The 19,144-nt window shown below is 39.6% G+C and overlaps 2 protein-coding genes across 2 annotated transcripts in view; both read right to left on the reverse strand.

Annotated features, from left to right (window-relative positions):
* The window catches only part of SPDEF (SAM pointed domain containing ETS transcription factor), a 140,868-nt gene that overhangs the window by 83,603 nt on the left and 38,121 nt on the right, over positions 1 to 19,144 (reverse strand). The gene's annotated exons all lie outside the window — the stretch shown is intronic.
* ILRUN (inflammation and lipid regulator with UBA-like and NBR1-like domains) overlaps positions 6,587 to 19,144 on the reverse strand; it is a 50,850-nt gene continuing 38,292 nt past the window's right edge. The window contains exon 5 of the mRNA XM_066623369.1: positions 6,587 to 10,992. Within this exon, the coding sequence (XP_066479466.1) occupies positions 10,957 to 10,992 (36 nt within the window). The 3' untranslated portion in view covers positions 6,587 to 10,956. The remainder of the gene's footprint in view (positions 10,993 to 19,144) is intronic.

Below are 19,144 nucleotides of genomic sequence, written 5' to 3' on the forward strand. Positions count from 1 at the left end.
GCCTCTAAAAGAGCAGGAATGGGGCAGAAGCAAGATCACAACACTGCCGAAAGAGGAGGTGGTGGTGACCTCTGTATACCTGCACACTGGTGGTGCTGCTGATTCTCCCACTGACACTGCATCTTGGGTAGGCCTCACATGCCACCTCCTTCTGGCCAGTCACCCAAAGCAGGCTGCCCCCACTCCCTGCTTGCTACACCACTGCCCAGATGGCTGCTCACTCTGCACAATAAGATTACAAGAACATCTAAAGATAAGCTGTGATTGGTAGTTATCCAAAATGACTCTAGAACAGTGATGGCGAACATTTTGGGCTCAGTCTGTAAAAATTCAGAAAATGCCTAACTTGACTTTGCCAGCATGTAAACCCCCCCAAACGAAAGAGAAACAACTCTTTACATATTCATTTATTTTTAAAAAATCTAGTACAACCATGTGTGGTGCTATGTATTTGCTAAATTATTTGCTATGTATTATGCTAAATAATTAAAAAAATGAAATACAAATAAAAACAAACTCAGTTGTTGAACGCTGGCATGTAACCCAAAATGCTGTGGCGTGCCATCTTTGACATACATGTCATAAGTTCGCCATCACTGCCCTAGAATGTACTCCCCTATATTCCACTGTTTGTTGTTTTGCAATCTCTCTTTAAAATGTCTCAGTGGAAGAACATGCTCTGGTTGTTATATTTTAACATTTTATTTGCCGTAGAAAACTGAGCATTGTGAGACATCACTGAAATGTATTCTGGGACTGAATGTAAAAGTGAAGATATTGTTCACATTCATTCAGAGATCATTAATCTTGTGGTATCTAATGCTCTGCGGTGGTGACGAATGCTGATGTAGCTACTCTAAAATGGAAACAGTGCTTCATTATGAAACTTGCCTTTCCTATAAACTCCTAACAAAAGTGACCAAAATAGCTCTCCAACTCCTTTGCAACTCAAGTCAAATTCCAACTAGGGAATACTCTGATGTGAGGGGCTGTAGAGCACCTACTTTGCAGGTGCAGAAGTTGAGCAGATTCTCCAAGTTGAGCAGATTCCTCTCTGAAGCCTTGGAGAACTGCTGTGTCAACAAAAGGCAGCTTTTTAAGGTTGCTCCTATGTTTTTGGCAACTACTTCCTAGTAGAAGCCATTCTGGATGTACCAATCACCAAGCAAACCTCCTCTCTTAAGTGATTAACAAAAATTACAAAACGTGATATGATGCAGGAAACGTTGACCGAAAAAGCAGTAGAAATCCCCCTTATGCAAGAGGACAGATCATGAGTGAGTAGGCTTGGAACATTTGCTTCTGTGAAGTGCATTTCACGACAGTGGAATTGTCACCATTACCCTCACCTCCCCAAAGTGAAATTTGATTAAGTAGACTGTTGTACACCAACAGAATTCCTGATAGTATTGGGTCTAAAGCTGACAAATGTACCTAATTCCCTGGGAAACACAGCTTTGGATTTGGATATGGGCGATCCAAGTCCAAATGCTGCTTGGCCCTGCGCAAGTCAATATATCTCGCCTGAGTCTACCTCGCTGCATTGCTGGGATGAGAAAGGATTCACGTTGTAAAGTACTTTGCATATCAGCCAAAGCAAAACTTTAAGCCATGTAGTGCTGAGGTTTCACAGAAAGATAGCCTGCCTTGTTCTGACCTCAGAATATAACTTTCTTTCTAAAGTGAATCCTTGCCTAGCTCAGTTCCCAATGACTCTTGCAGAACCCACCTCCACTCAGCAGTGGCGTAGCTAAGGAGGTGCAGGGCGTAGCAGTTGCACCAGGCATCAAGCTTTAGGGGGGCAACAAGCTGAGCTTGGCACTAGTGACCAAAATTGTGAAAATCTTGATATGAATGAATAATACCATCATGTTATATATCAGGGGTGTCCAAAGTTTTCGGCAGGAGGGTCACATCATCTCTCTGACACTGCGTTGGGGGAAAAAGAATTAATTTACATTTAAAATTTGAATAAATTTACATAAGTTTACATAAATTAATATACTAGAGGTGGAACTTGCATGAATGAATGAAGGTCTTGCAATAGCTCAAGGCCTATAAAAGACCTTGCACAAAGCAAGGCTGGCCTTTTCTTTGCTGCTGCTACTACATCACAGATGTGAAACAGCAAGCAGTGGAGGGAGCCCTCATCCCACAGCTAACACAAGAGGTCAAACAGTTGCCCTCACTCTGAGAGCAGTTGCATCGGGCCAGTGCGGGCTCCAGCAAATTTCTGGAGGCCCAGAGACTCATTGGGGACTGGGGTGTCCCTGAGGGCCACACTGGGAGTCCTCAAGGGCCGCAAGTGGCCCCAGGGCCGGGGTTTGGGCACCCCTGTTATATATCATTGGAAAGGTAATTTAATGCAGAGTGCAATGAAAAAGCAGCACTGGAATATCTGTTTTCTAACAAATGTTATGGCCAATTAACCAGAAAATGAAAACACAACTGACTTGTGGAACAAAAAGTGGATTTGCTTAACTCCAAACTGACCTATCATACTGTTTGTTCTGAGTGCCAATGAGATGTTATTATGATTCAGCATGGAACCAATAACTTTATTTACTTAATTAAATTTGATTTTGTCATGCGGGGGGGGGGGCTACAAAATCTTCTTGGTTGCAGATAGATGCCTTAGCTATGCCACTAACTGGGGGGGAGGCAGCAGAGCAAGTGGGTGGTGAGCTGCTGGGGGGAGGAGGTGGGTTCCTCCCAATTTTCACTTTTAAAAAAGCCTGGGTGTGATGTCACTTCCAGTTGTGATATCACTTCTGGAAACATTTTGAGCTTGGCACCAGGCTACACAATCATTAGCTACACCACTGCCACTTAGACAACCTTATAGTCTAGAAAAGTATCTTAATCACACCAGAAAAGCACTAATTCAAATGTTATGAAGGGGGAAAGTATGCAGTACAGTCCTCCCTAGATGGTACCACTTTAGGATGGGAAGGATCATGTTTGAATACTCCCTTACATAAAAAACTCCCTGTGTATCAAAAGTTAGGCTATCAAGGAAATTACTAACCTAGCTTCTTTCCTGACCTGACAAATCTCAAAGTTGTTTTTTTTCCATCTTTACAACTTTGGTCTTTGGGAATATTCAAATATGCATCTCTCCATCTACTGACTTGAATGCTGAAATGGAACAATCTTGAGAGAACAGTACCAGATGCTCTAACTTTTGAAACAGATCTTGGGAACAAACAAACAAATGATGAGAATACAAGATTTTTCAATCTTGTTTCAAGTTGTCTTTCCATCAGAATGTGCAAAACTCATAACCTAGATCATTAGTTACTGGGAAGAGAATTTGGTACACAAATCTTAACTCAGCAGAGTCCACTGTTTTAATGGAAAGAAAAACCCAACTTCAGAATTGTACTTTTTACAGTAAACAAATATCTACTTTGATCTATCAACTCCAAATCTGAAGTTGTAGGATTCATAAGGTTTCCTGTAATGGAACAATGTTCAGGGTTTTGGCACAGGTACTCCAAGCACAGAATAAACCAAATTTACATGAAATTCCTTCCTGTCCATGGGTGGCATCAATCATTATGTGGCTTTGAAGCGGAAAAGTGAATGAACCATATTTTAATATTTAAATTCTCTCAGATCTTTGCAGAACATCTTACATTGTTCAACTCTAGAGCTATTTGACTTGGCCTCTGCCTGCAGCACCACACCCATGGCACATAACCACGTAAAAGTCATGGCACATTGCTTCATTTAAAACGAGTGCATCACAATGACAGCATAATTTATTTGCCTGCTCAAAAGATACCATTATAATGAAGGTGTGATCTGATTGCTTGGCCTTGATGAGCTCCTGACAGGTTGCAGCCCAAAAGACAAACAACCTTGAAAGCAAATAACAAGTAAATGAAAAGAGAGGAAGCAGAAATATCAAACAGTACGCATTTAAAATACAGTTGGAAGCATCATGATATCTGGGGGTGCATTCATTACTCAACACAATACAGTACATAGCCAAAGGTGCCCATAGTTGGATGGTAACTCAGAGGCAGGCTAGCACTGAGGGTTGTTGTTCCACTTAAACATAGGAAACCCATCAGCTCTTTGTAAAATGTGAGCTCCAGTAAGAACAGCAAGTTAAGAAATTGAATAGGGTCTCACCCCTTCATCTGAAGCTAGCCTGCTCCAAAAAATCACACAGGTCTACACACATTTTCTTGTCTCAAAAGTTGGACCTATTCCCGAGTATATTTGGGGTGCTGAATCAAAAATGGTATTGGTTTTGCCCAATTGTTCTAAGTTTTGGGAGTTCAGCATAGCCACCATGCAGATTCAGGCAGCTTCCTCATGAGAAAATTGACACCATGGCCTCCTCACAAGGAAATCGCTTGAATCAGCATATAAAGGTGGCTATGCTGTACCCCAAAACTAGACCCAATCGGGCAAAACCAATGCCATTTTTGGATTCAGTACCCCAAAAATATTCTAAACTTGTACAAACATCCTTGGCAGTCAACAAAAACCAAACCAAAAACAGTTGTGTGTGTGTGTGTGTAGTTACAGAATGCACATGCTAAAAGTCAAGGGCACTTCAAAAATGTTATTATAGCAGACACACACACACAAACAAAACAAAGTGTAAGGACATAGAGGACTATTCTGAGAAATACATAGCTGCACAAGGGAATCCATGACTGGCTAGAGTCCCCAATCTGGGTTACCTGTGCTTGCCTTTTGAAATGTGAAAAGTAGCCCTCTGATGTTCTGCTCAAGAGAGTGAGCCAAAGATTCCTAATATGACAGTTAATCATATTTAACTGTCACTTTTCCACAGAAATCCACAGGGTTGGGGTAAATAGTTTCTTTACAAAATGTAAACAGAGGTCGATAAATGGCAAATTAACTAGCACCACTTAGCAGTCTTGAGTCATAGGAAACTGCCTTCTGCTACAATAGATCTTTGGACCATCTAGCTTAGTATTATCTGCACTGGCTGGCTGCAGCTCTCCAGGGTTTCAGAAGGGCCTTTTTTCCTGCCCTACCTGGAGATACAAGGCATTGAACCTTAGACCTCTTGCATGCAAGGCAGGTTGTCTATTACTGAGCTACAGCCCATCTCCTTGTGGCAGAGAATAATGCAAGAGGGTGCATGGTATTGGTTACACTGTGGAAAACAGGGATATTTTCAAGATGCTGGGAAGTTTTCCCTGCAAGTTTGAGCAATACTTCATACACTTCTTTTTGTAAGATGTAGCAATAAAACTAGAACATGTGCAGTGTAATAAATGTGTTTCCAACTGGAAATATCTTGCAGGTACCCGTGTGAGGGAGCTGGGATTGGCTGCAACTTCCTGGCTTATGTGCATGCAGTGGCAACACAGTTTTCTATAGTCCTGATGCTCAGTAGTTCAGAGACTATCCTCTCCTCTGCAGCCTGGTGGCCTGTTAATTGGCCTGTTGTACTCACTGGGAGCAAAGTAGGAAGGAATGAAGAGCCTAAAAAGAGCAGTTGGGGTAAGTAGAGGAAGATGCAGCAGTGAAGAAAATATACCATAGTGATAAAAAATTTGCTGGTGTCTACACACGTCTTCCAAAATATACATCTCAAACTGAATGGTGCCTCCTGATCTGTGGCTACTGCTCAACACAGAAGTAAGGTGGTGAGGGATAAATAAATAAACTACATACCTAATACAGACCACTGTTCTCATGTGCATCTAAGTCCTGCCTGTCTGAAGGGTTTTGGGCACGTGCCTTTCCAGGTCACTCCACCCAGCCAGAACTACAAAGACCAGCAATAAATCATAACTGTGCATAAAACACAGCCATGAGAAAGACCTAGTCCAGTGGTTCTCAAGGTTTTAGCACTGGGACCTACTTTTTAGAATGAGAATCTGTCGGGGACCACCAGAAATGATGTCATGACCGGAAGTGAGATCATTAAGCAGGGAAATTTTTAACAATCCTAGGCTGCAATTGTACCCCACTTACCCAGGAGTAAGTCCCATTGACTATCATTGTTAAAAGCATATACATATTAGTCTGTTAAAAGTACAGAACTGTAACTTTCCTCAAATGCAGTCACATACCAAGAAAGCATCAAGTCTAATCTATTAAAAATAAAATATTGAAATGAATGGGGACCCATCTGAAATTGGCTCGCAACCCACCTAGTGGGTCCCGACCCACAGTTTGAGAAACCCTGCTCTAGTCTGTAAGCAAACCAATACAAGCTGAAGGTCCCTAGTATCAGGCATATAAAATGTACTAAGGATTTGCTGATGCACTGGCCTGCTGCATTGGTTTTGGGGGTAACAATGGCAGCTCCTGTGCAATCTACACAATTCCATTATGCATGTTGAAGCCAACCCTTCAGAGCCATGTCAGGAAGACTGATGCATTAGATCCTGTGTTTTGCATTGGCTTGGAAATGTGTGCCAAATATTAATATGGCACCGCTGTCTTACTCAGATCATTCCCTTCTGAAAACTTAGATCCCCAGTCTCCCTTGCTCCTGTCCTCACAGACTCAGGGAGACTGTCTAGGAGGGGGAAAAAAAAGTAGGATTAACCTTTGCTCAGTCAATAAAAACTCGACGACTACAGAATTCTTTTGTGTTAATTTAATCATACAAATATTCATTTATACATTAAGGAAAAAGCATCCTTGTTTTCCCCCACAATGTGCTATTACAGGATTCTTCCCAGACTCAATGAAGCAACACACCATCCTGCTCTATACATGCACTCCCCCCAGAGAGAATAAAGACAGGCTGCAGAATCAACCACTCACTCACACAAGAGAAAAAACAACGGAAACCCGGACATGGGACAGCGTGCATTTCTCAGCCCCAGAGAACTCTGGCTACACTTGTATATACTTACAGAGATTCAAGATGCACTCATCCCCAGCTGGGGGTGGGAGGAGTATACAAATCCCAAATCCTCAGGATACACCCTTCACCTTCTCCTGCCCCAAATAAGGGCAAAAATATTTGACCTGCTAATGCAGGCTTGACACCCATCCCCAGACAGGGAGAGTTTATTTCCAGCCAGAGGAACTCAAAGCCAACCCAGGTTCCCAGTGAAAAGTCTGGGAGCTCTTCTATCTCAGGGATGTGTCACATTCTCAGATACATAGGTTACCAGCAATTTTCAAACCCAGCAGGTTGGGCTAGGGAGACGTTCCCATTAAAAAAATAAACAATTAAAAAGAATCCTGCAAACAAAAGTACTATTAATGAGAAAATTAAACATCACTTTGTTAAATTATAAGAGCTTCTTCTCATCAGGAATCCATCATAATTTCTTCCAGAATGAGTCCCTAGGGACAGGAGACCAGACCCAAGTGCACTTGTTACATGAAGGAAGATGAAGTTTGGGGAACAAACACCAGTCCTTACATTCCTAAAACCAATTACAGGGCCCTGGGTTCAGAAACAGGGTAAGGATCAAGTAATGTTTGCCATCCTCCATGACCCAGCAGTATTACGGTACTTTGGTTAAAGGGGCTGAGAGACTTTTTTTTTTTTACAGTTGCAACAGCACATAGGAGGGGAGGAGAAGTGCAGTAACACATATACAATGATGCTTGAAGACGACAGGGTTATTTGTTCTGCTACACTTATAAAAGACTGAGAGCCTGACAATCTAAACAGTCTTGACAATCCATAGTGTACAATGTTTTCCCTTTATAAGATTAGATCTGTGCAGGAAAAGTATCATGTGTAAAGATGTCCTAAGAACAGTTTCACACCCAGTCACCAGTTAGTGTTGCTACCTTTTCCTGACAAAATGCCAGTGCCTTTAAACAGCTGCACAACATGTAACTATTGAACAGGTGAAACTGTCCACCATCTCTTCATAATGCAACACTTAATTTATTGTGTGTTTTTTTTTTTGTTTGTGATGCAATGTCAAGTCATAGGTCATCTGTGGGAGGGGGGAGGTCACAGCCCACAGTGCCAGCTTCCCCTCATGTCTATGACAAAGGCATTGGGATTTTCAAAAATCCAAAGCTGTACACCTAGGAACCAAGATCTTAGCTATTCAAGTTTGAAGATGCTGTTCTGAAGCAATCCACATGATTCAAGATCAACTGTTTCTGTAACAGAGCCACAAAAGAATCATAAATGGTTTAAAAAGAAATGACGATTTAAAGCAGAGTCACAAGAGTCTCAGGGTCCAGTCCTATCCAACTTTCCAGCACTGATGCAGCCATGACAGTGGGGTGTGCATTCTGCAGTTGGGGGGGGGAGCCATGGAAGCCTCCTCAAGATAAATGAATATTTATAATATTCCCTTACCATGGAACTGCATTGGTGCTTGAAAGTTAGATAGGATTGGGACCTCAGTGAGTAATAAAGTAGGTCATGTATCATGGGAAAAATATTTCTTTGGAAAAGAAACCACAGGCAGATTTAAACATCCTCCCATTGTCATCACTGAAAGGATTATCAGCCTAATCAAAATACCACAAACAGGTATGAGACCTTTACAACTATTTATACAGAGATCATCCAAAGATAAAGACAATACATATGCTCTGGAAGATCTCAGGAGGGCTGATGATTGTAACTCCACATGGGCTCTGGTTCTGTCTCCTTCACTGGAGTGGTTTTCATTCACAAGGGACAAACTAGCGCTCAAAATAAGGACATCACACTTGAGATGATCTACCAAGCCTGGGCATCCTGATGTGCTGCAAGCGAACAGTCAGTGCACATCAGCTTTCCCCAAGCAAAGGAAAGAAACAGAATATAATCTCAAGAAAAAACAGCTGACAGTTTAGGTGGGCAAAGTCTGCAAACAACTGGTCTAAGGAGAAGCAATTCCAACTTGGTCTAATAGCTGCCAGTTATCACCACTTCAAGACTTCCAATGCTGTCACCAGAGCAAACAAAAAATGGCAAAAATAAAGAAAAAAAAAGAATCAGACAACCCACTCAATCACTTTACTTGCCTATCTATAAAATTGCTTGCTTGCCCAGAGCAGGAAAAAAAAATTAAAACCAATCGTTGTGACTAAATGCTATACATAATCAATTACTATTATCTATTTTGCATTTGGAGAAGACAACATTACTTATACTGATCAAGATTCATATCTGAAGAGCAATGTTGGTGGTCAAGCAAAACAGGGAAATATTTTCTAGCTCCTACACCTCCATGATCTACCATTTCAAAAGTAATTCTTTGTAATAATTTTTCTCAGAATTCCTGGCAATGTCAATAGAAAGAATATACTGTATTATACAAATTAGACTAATGGGAGGAAAAGAAAATCATTCATGTTCTTTAAAAGAACAAACAGCAAAATATTTAATTGGTTTTAGTTAATAAATACCTAAATGCTTAACCCCTGGGATTTCAGCAAGAGCTCGGTTAAATTCTGCAGTGCAATCCATATGTTCTGATGGGAAACAGGACTGTGGATAGTTTGACTATTAAAGACTCTTGGACTATGGAGTTACTCTGAGCCAAACTAACAGCTTTACATTATCTTCATCAGTACATATACACACACCTTCTACTCTCTCAAAGAGAACAGATAGTTTGGTCATTTGAGTGAGATGAAAGGAAGAGGGTATTGCATATTATTCTATCTTTGGCAGATGGCTGCTGTGGCCTAGTTCAAGTTTCTGAATTAGACAGAACCCCCCTCCTTAGTCTCTTCTTCTTTCAAAGGCTGATACTGATGCAAGAATTTTAAGAGACATGTTCTGCAGCTTTTCCCTATGGAACTGGGCAGCTTGGTCTCAGTTATATATGGCTATCATTCTTCACAGGCGGCCCAGTTAGACCTAAAAAGTTCCATCCTCTTGATACACACACAGAGCCCCAACTTGGAAACTGAAAGTTCTAAGAACAAGTAAACTGATGAACAGAAGGAATTACAGTGGGTGGCTGAAAATGATTCTTCCTCCCATATGTTCAATGCCATTTCATCTCTGCCAACAAAGCTGGTATTTATATCAATGAAGACTCAAAAACTGAAGTTACCCTACAGTAAGGGAGATGTGAATTTTATACCCAGAAGTGACATAAAAGATTAAAAATTGGTGCTCTACCACTCTAGAAATCAAATTTCTTCTTGGCACAAGACAGACACATACATGCATGGCTGTCTCAGAGACAGTTATTATACACATTAACATAGTAATATTTAAATATGCTAAACATTCAGGGCAAAATCTGCAAGTGTAATAAGAGTATGCTTTGAAAACTGCACCCAAGAAAAACCTCCTGCACCATTTCAGTCCCCTTGCTCCCTCCACGTTCTCACCTCGCCCATGAATAATAAAATTGGATCTGAGCAACTTTATCAACACAAAAGAACTAATGAATGACTAACACACCATGCCCAGAAGAATGATACCAGCATGTGATTAAAAAGCAAATAACTTGTGGGGAGGGGAAAAAATAGACTTCATTAAAGTTCATGGACCTGGAAGTTGATCTAGCTACAAATTAAAATACCTGATGTACAAACAGCAATCACGCTACCCAAGAAAATGCTAAGCAAGCAAATTTCCATAAAATGCACGCTGTCCCTTTTTAAAAGTTATGAACAAGAAACAAAAAGTTTAACATTTGCTCAGACTACAACCGCTCAGTAGGCAAAATAATTTTTCTTTTAAAAAGAGATGGCTTTTTGTTTTAATCTTTTTTAAAAATTTCTTTTAAACTACCTAATTAACTGCGACAATGACTTCTAAACAAAACATTGGTGTATTTTTCTCTCTCATAGCACTGAACAGCACTCCTCAAAGTCAGCATTCACACATGCATACTTTAGTTTTGTTTTTTTCTGGAAACAAACTAGTCTTAAGTTATTGTTTGTTTTCTTGTTATCCCAGGATACGGAGATCAAGAAGGGGGTTCATGCTGTATCTTCTATAAGCCACAAGAACTCCCCCTCCCTCCCAAGTCCATCCTTTGTCAAATTCTCTTCTCGACGATACCCGTTTTTTTGTTTTTAAGACTGTCCAAAGGGATAAGGACCATGAAAACCCTGGAAGAGAATTAGAGACAAAAGTTAATTTCAGCAGGGGAAATAAGCCGAGCAATGTTTGCTTCAATACATTCCAACACAATACCCCAAGTACCTGAAACCCCCTGCAGCCTATTTTCCAATGCTGGCTGCTCCAATCACACAGGTGCATATACATCAGCCTAACTCTCAGTTCAGTGCTAGAGTTCAATATTTACAGAGCCATAAAATATACCTTCAATGCTCTTCCCTTACCACTCACAATAGTTAGTCAAGCATACTGGTCCACAGTCATATTAACAACACTGAAAATTATTTGAGTCAAAATTACAGTTTGGGACCTTGAGTACACTGAAGAGATTTGACATCCTGAAGTCTTGGAACACTGTAAAAAAGCAGTTATAGAAGCACAATCCTATGCATGTTATTAACAGGTAATCCCCGCCATGTTCAATGGCACTTACTCCTGGAAAAGATATGCATGCGATTGCACAAGTCTCCTACAATTCTCTTAAAAAAAAAATATCCGTCTATGCTCTTTGGCCAACACTCACACACAACTGCATACTAGGAGATGCAGTTGTGGAGAACCATACAAAGATGGCTCTCCATTTTCAAACAATGATGCAGCTTGTGCTTACTTGGTCCTGTGCACATTCCAACAATGTACACCATATACTTCCGTAAGCCTTCTGTACAGTGGGTCAGTTTCACCCAATTTCAACCAATGTAAATTGCATTGGCATTAGCTACACTTCTATACTATCCACTAGCTGACCACCATAGGTAAAAGTCACAAATTACAACCTAAACTAATATGGTTAGATGGCTCAGTACAAATCTTTTCCTATCCAGAATGTTTTCACCTATCATGTTTAAAAGTATATTTTCTAAAACCATAAATTCAAAAGAAAACAGACCTTTTCAAAAAGGGTAAGATTTGGTAAGGGTAAGATTCCTATTAAAATTCACCTACTATTCTCTAGCATAGGGTGTGAAATGACTTTTAATTCCATTACCTGTTTGAGCTACAGCCCCAAACAAAATGTTTCAGATGCTAGATCAAGTATATTCAGTTTTTTAGGCAACCAAGGGATACCGCTCTTAACATTAACAGAAGGGTTAACCTAATGCAAGTACTATGCAAAAGCTTGCCATTTTTAGCTTTGCTATCATTTCCCAAACACACTGGTACACAGTTCAGTGTTGATTACAGTGGCTTAATTTATTCAAAAGACACTTGTAGGATTTTGTTCAAGATCGTCCCCAGCCTAAGAGCAACAACCAACACTGTCTGCTTCAATTGGACTACTTATAGTATGCCTTGTATACCTCTCATGAATGCCTTGTAATTAACGAGATTAGAAATAAAAATAGTCACTTGAAAAACAGAGAAATGTATCTCAATATATTTTAGCATGAATGGTTGCATTAAAAATGAAAAACCCACTTGACTCTGCAAAAAGTGAAAAAAAATTAGTCATGTTTACTGCAACTCTAAATTAGTGACTAGAATACTGTTCAGGTCTTTCATGAATACAAACCAATCCCCATCATACAATACCCTTGATTTCTGTACTTAGAGTAGACAACCTTCAGTAGTCGGAGATTTGTGCTTTAAAGTGAGAGATAGCAACATCTGAACTAAACAGTCCTTTTAAAAATATTACTGAGTAAGTAATATCCAAAGAAAGTGAACTCTTACAAAAGGACCACTTAAATCAATGACATTAGATATGACTAACTTAAGTCCACTGATTTCAATGGTGCTTTATTAAGATTCGTTTTATTTATTTATCTATTTTTTAATTTCTATCTATCCATCCATCCCACCTTTCCTCTGCTGGAGCTGATGCCCAAGGTGATTTCCAATTTAAATAAAAAAAATTAAAAAAATTAAATACAATCTATAAAAACAATGAATAAACTCAAAAATAAATAAATAAAATAAAAACCAACTGGAGGAGGAGAAAACTATTAACATTCAAAAAATGCTATAGAGACACAAGAGGTAGACAAACCAAACACCAAACAAAACAAAAAGGTTTTGAGCCCTTGCCGAAACACCATGAGGGAGGGAACAGATCTCAATTCCCTCAGTAGGGAATTCCATAATTGTGGCACCACCACCAAGAAGGCTTGCTCCATGCCACCATTGCCGTAACTTGGGAGAAAGGCGGCACTTTCAGGAAACCCCCTCAGGCGACCTACCCTATCTTTGGATACAACTCTGCTTTTTACTGCATAAACATTTCGGGACCTATTCTATCCAGCTTTCTAGCACTGATGCAGCTGCAATGCAGCCTAATGCAAGGGAATAAATGCTCCTTTACCTTGAGGAGGCTTCTGTGACTGCCCCTCTACACACACCTCAGGATGCAGCACATGCCCCATTGGCATGGCTGCAACAGAGCTGGAAAGCTCATAGGATTGGACCCTTAGCATAGTCCAGCAAAAGTATTCTGCATACTATTAAAATAAGTCAAAGATTTATGTTCTTATTAGAGAGTTCTCAATCATTTTTTACTGACCTATTTTCCTTTATAGTTAGGCAATGTTTTCTGAGTCAATACAACAACCCAACACATACAGAGACATTACCATGCAATGAATCAGGCACATTACATCTGATTTCCAGACACACACGTGGCCACAAATATAATTCAAAAAGAAATAAATCTAGAGCAGTGGTTCTCAAACTTTTAGCACCAGAACCCACTTTTTAGAATGTGAATCTGTCAGGACCTACCGGAAGTGATGTAATCAAGCAGGAAAATTTTTGACCATCCTAGGCTGCAATCCTACCCACACTTACTCAGGAGGCAGTCCCATTTACTATCATTGTTCAAAGCATGTTCATAGTAGCCGGTTAAAAGTACAGATCTGTGACATTTCCCCAAATGCAGTCACATACCATGGCAGCATCAAGTCTAACATATTAAAAATAAAATACTGAAATAAATGGAGACCCACCTGAACTAGGCTCATGACCCACCTAGTGGGTCCCAACTCACAGTTTGAGAAACACTGATCTAGAGCAATGCAATAAATATATTTCATTAACGAAAAAGTTATTTAAAAGGTAGGATTCCCCTGAAAAGCATGACAAGTGTGAACATGGAATCAATAAAATGTTAAGAATTCCATAATTTTGACTCTGTGACTGCAATTGCTTTTATTCCAACAGGCATATAAATCTTTGTAATGGAAGAAATATTTTAACAAAGGTGAAAGGATTGGCTTTTCTATTTGTTTTGCTCTTAGCAATTTTTAAAATAAATCAATATTTATCAATTGTTGGTCACTCTGATTATATTTTAGATAGAAAATCAAGATAATGATTACAAATTAATTGCACACATATTTACAATGAGAGTAAACTTCACCAAACATGATGAGATTTATTTCTGAGTAAATAGACTATGCTGTACTGGTCTCCAAATCCAAACAGGAAAAAAAGTAGAGACTGTTTCTCAGCTCCATACCTGCCATTCTGATCATGATACAAACTGAGAAATAGGACTGTATATATTTTTGCATGCAACTGTTTGCTCCTATCCTACTGTGACACCAATCAATTTTACCTCCAGAGTAGGTATCAGCAAAAATTTACAAAAAGAAAGACTAGAGAGGAACAAGTACCATAGATTACCACCTATAAGGCAATATCACAGAGAAGACAAGGGCAGGTTTCCAGCCCAAAATCATGGAATGTCCAATACCCTTGGAAAAGTCTGGGGGAGGGGTAAAATTTAGGAAAAAATGCTTGTGAGGAACAGCTGCAGCTTGCCATGGAGGCTGATTGAAGGGGGGGAGAATCTGAGCTACACCACTGTTTTCAAAGACGTTAACAAGGTGCTTTCACAGTAGTGTGCACCATTCCCCCCTTCTGTATAATGGAACAGCCAGGAGGAAGGGAGGGGAATTTTTTTCCCTGATCTGCAGTTTGTAGCCAAGTCACGTGCTGGCTAGTTGCATTGGAAGAAGTAAAGAAAGGCCAGCCAGACTGACACCGCACGGGTAAGATCGTGTCCGCTGCTCCTCTGGACTTCTCCTGGCTGCCGCCCCTCAACTGCCCTCACCCGCAGATAGGATGAGGAGATAGTCTATGCTGAATATTTTGGTAAAAATTTCTCACCTTATAGGCATATAGATCTATGGTAGTACAAAGGATAAGAACACCCTCCAAATACTTCATAAGTTTGTAAGAACCAAAGTATTTCTCTGCAAAGAGCAGGCAGGTACAGAACAAATAAAATGAAATGAACCAACGGTCCAAACTAACCCTCAAACAAAATTAACTTTTAATTTTCAACACTATCACTGAATTCTGAGAACCATTAAGTGAGGGAAGACCAGTTTTGCAAGAGATCAGCCACCTAGAAACTCCAAGAGCAAAAAACAAACAAAAAACCCCCCACCATACCACTTAATTAAAAAAAAAAGATAAGATATATAGTCTTAAAATTCTCTTTCCTAGAAATTGTTGAAGCTTGGATATTAATACGAACTTCCCAAGCTTATTAGACAATAACTGGAGATATATGCTTTTTACTTGCAAAAGTGAACTGCTGTCTCTTAATAAACTCTTTGCAAACAGAAATTCTTGCCCGCCCGCCCCCCCGCCCACACACTGATTAAGTTGTTTATAAAATCATCATAGCACATGAATTTAGCAGCTCTGGTTTTATTAAGCTTTTGTTTGTGGTGGTGGTTTGAATAAATAGAAATACACTTCCATTTTTAAAAAAAACACATAGTCACTTTTGATGCACGGCTGCAACACAAAACCGAAGTCTCCCAGAGTACACTGATGGCAGTATCAGATAGTACCACTGAATCACTCTCTCTTCCTCATCCTTTCCTGGTCCGTTCCTGGTCACTGCTTCTCCAAACTACCTTAGGCCTTTCGAATTGCTTATGTAAACGGAACATGAATAGAACAGAGCATTTTGTACTATATGTTGTTCAACGCTTGCTACACAAATATAATGCAGTAGCTCAAAGCCCTTTCCCACAATTCATCTCCTATTCTACTTAACTGTGGGCTGATCCACATGTTTAGAAAAAGCATGCAATACTGCCTCCCTAGAATGGACCACTTCACAAGAGGACTTTTATACGTACTTTTCCTGTATATGGAAAACTTGAGGGTTGTGAAGGCTAAGTCACAGTTCATCTGCTTTGCATGCAAAAAGTCTTGGATTTGATCCCTGGAATCTAGGCTGGGAAAGACACCTGTCCAAAACCTGGACAGCTGCTGTCAGTCATTGCACACAGCACTGATCTAAGGACAAGGAAAATAGCTCTAGTTTCCCCATTTTCAGAAGAATATTTCTACATTTTTCACTTTCCTCTAGAGCAGGGGTGTCCAAACCCCAGCCCTGGGGCCACTTGTGGCCCTCAAAGCCTCCCAATCCGGTCCACTGGGAGTCCTCAGTCTCCAATGAGCTCTGGCCATCCAGAGACTTCCTGGAGCCCATAGTGGCCCAACACAACTGCTCTCAGTTGTGATGCATCTGTGATGCAGTAGTGGCAGCAAAGGAATGGCCAGCCTTGATTTGTGCAAGGTCTTTTATAGGCCATAAGCTATTGCAAGAGCTTCATTCATTCATATAAGTTTCATCTTTAATGTAATCATTTATGTAAATTTATTCAAATTTGAAATGTAAATTAACTTGCGAAAATGAAAATTTTTCCTGACCCCCAACACAGTGTCAGAGAGATGATATGGTCCTCCTGCCAAAAAGTTTGGATACCCCTGCTCTAGAGGAAAACTAGAGGAATTTAAAAAATCAAAGTCAAGCTCTTCAAGACTCTCTGATGCAGTCATTGATATGAACATTCAGTTGAAGTCCTCTACATAAACAACTTCAATACCAGACAGTAATTACAGGGTGGGAAAAACCTCATATGAAACTCTGGAGATTCAGTGAGAGTTAACGCAGAGAGCACTGAGCTTAATAGACCAATGATCTGCTCCTGTATTAAACAGATTCATATGTTCAAGACTGAGGTTCCAATCCAGCAAAGGAACAATACACATGCAGAAACATTTCTCTTCATGTGTCTCTCTCACACCATATGCTGTAGGGTTCGGGGGGGGGGGAACATCCTTAACACAACAGCTACAGTTGGTATCTTCAGTGGGAACCTCAGCGCAGAAATTCATAAGTGCAATAGAAGCAGCCTGCTCAATCACTAATGTACTCATGGAGTCCCCCACTCTCCCAGCTGTCAGAGGAAAGAAAACAAAAAATAAAGGCAGTCTCTCCCTTGCTTCTTAATGCTTATCATCTATATAGCAAGGACAGTGGGGAGATGCTATGTAACAAGCTGTAGCTAATAGTCATTTCTAATGCATTCAATTTTAGGTTAACTTAGAGTTTTCAGGCAAATCATACTAAAATAAACACAGAACAAACAAAACTCCTGTTCTAATAATTTAGATTTATATTTCCATTTTTCTGAAATATAGTATGCTATACATATATATGAACTACATATATAAACACATTCAATACCTAACAAAAATGATAAATTTATCAACTTCAAGCATTAAACTGGATGCTTAAACAAGTACAGTATATATTAAATCAAATAATTCTGATTTACGTTTACCATATAAAGGAAACATTTGGGATCTAATCAATATTGGATTTATGTACACTTTCAAATTAGACTTATCAAACTCACTGATAGCAGATACGCCTGCGGTTTTTTTTTAATGAAAGAAAACATTAAGCAAACAGAGTTCAAAGGAACCCGGGGCACTTCCATTCCAAAGCTCTGCATGAAATCGATTCGAAAACTTAATTATGAGTTTAAGACTGGAACACACTTTGACACTGAAAAGCATGATTTAATTAACAGGCATTTTTGTTACTCGTTTTAGTCTCCAAGGAATACAATACACCAAAACTTCATGGTCAATTTTTCTGCACTAAACAAACTTCCTAATGTCCCAAGTCACTGGGTTCAACATGCCTGTCCCAACAGGACACAATACTTCAAGGCATTTTCAGAAATTACTTTGCAAAAGTGTGGCAGAAAGAAAGAAAAAGAGAGCCTAGAGTTTCCCCAGCAGACAAGATAATGGTAATCTATTATTCTGCAATGTGAACAAAATCCTGCTAATACTTTATGGTGCATTTAATTTAGCCATTGACAAAGGCAGCAACCATTATGGTCTAAGTATTCTAGAAGTAAATTCAAACAAAGCACATTCTGGAAAGTTTTAATTATCTATGCACATTTATATTATCAATGTGATGTAACATTCATTCCATAGCAATAAATGTAAAACTTTACAAGGCATCGCTACCGATAAAGCTAGCCAAATTAATTCTAAACCATGAGTTTTCTAATCCATCAGTTACTTCATTTTTTAAGATCATGATTACACTTGCCCTCTGTCTTCAAGGGCTCCTTGCTGGTACAGTGGCTAAATTTTTCTGAATACCCCTTTTAAATCTAGCTATACAAACACAATAAAAGAATAGTGAAATACTGAATATTTCTCTCAAGAGAAATGCTGTTTGTCAGGGTATGCCTGCTGGCACTGGTTATAACAGGGAATGGTGCGCTGTCTAGCCCTCTAAGGAATTCCAACTGTGAGTCAACCATGCCTATTATCAAACACTATGTTATTGTCTTCAGAAACCAAATCTTCACACACAGAAAACAAGATCTAGGCAAACACATGGAAAACTTTGTTTCCCACTTCTACAAATGGAAAACAGGCTCCAGATTTTTCGGTTCTCAAGATTCCCCCACGCACTCCAGCAAAGCATTTAATCCAATAGCCAGGATCACTGGATAGTCTTCAAAGCAACCTTCACTGATACCTTGAAGAGCAAGATTTATTGGTTACTAATAATGAATAAAGTTAACTCAAAAGGTTAGAGGTGACATAATCCAGATGAATGAGCAAGCTCACATCATACTACCCATGGCCAAGAATAGTCAGATTGAAGTAATTAATGTGCAGTTACTAGCGAATAGCTGCACATTTTAGATAACAAATTTCACACTTAAGTTCTTTCAAAAACTCCTGGATGAAAGGCATCCAAGCCCTATTTCTTAGTTTTTGCTATTACTTCTTGATTAGTTTGTGGTGGCAAATATATTTACAAACTTTGAATTTCTCTGACAGTCATTTTACATAATCTCT

Source organism: Tiliqua scincoides, chromosome 4, assembly GCF_035046505.1.
Source record: "Tiliqua scincoides isolate rTilSci1 chromosome 4, rTilSci1.hap2, whole genome shotgun sequence".
NCBI lineage: Eukaryota > Metazoa > Chordata > Lepidosauria > Squamata > Scincidae > Tiliqua > Tiliqua scincoides.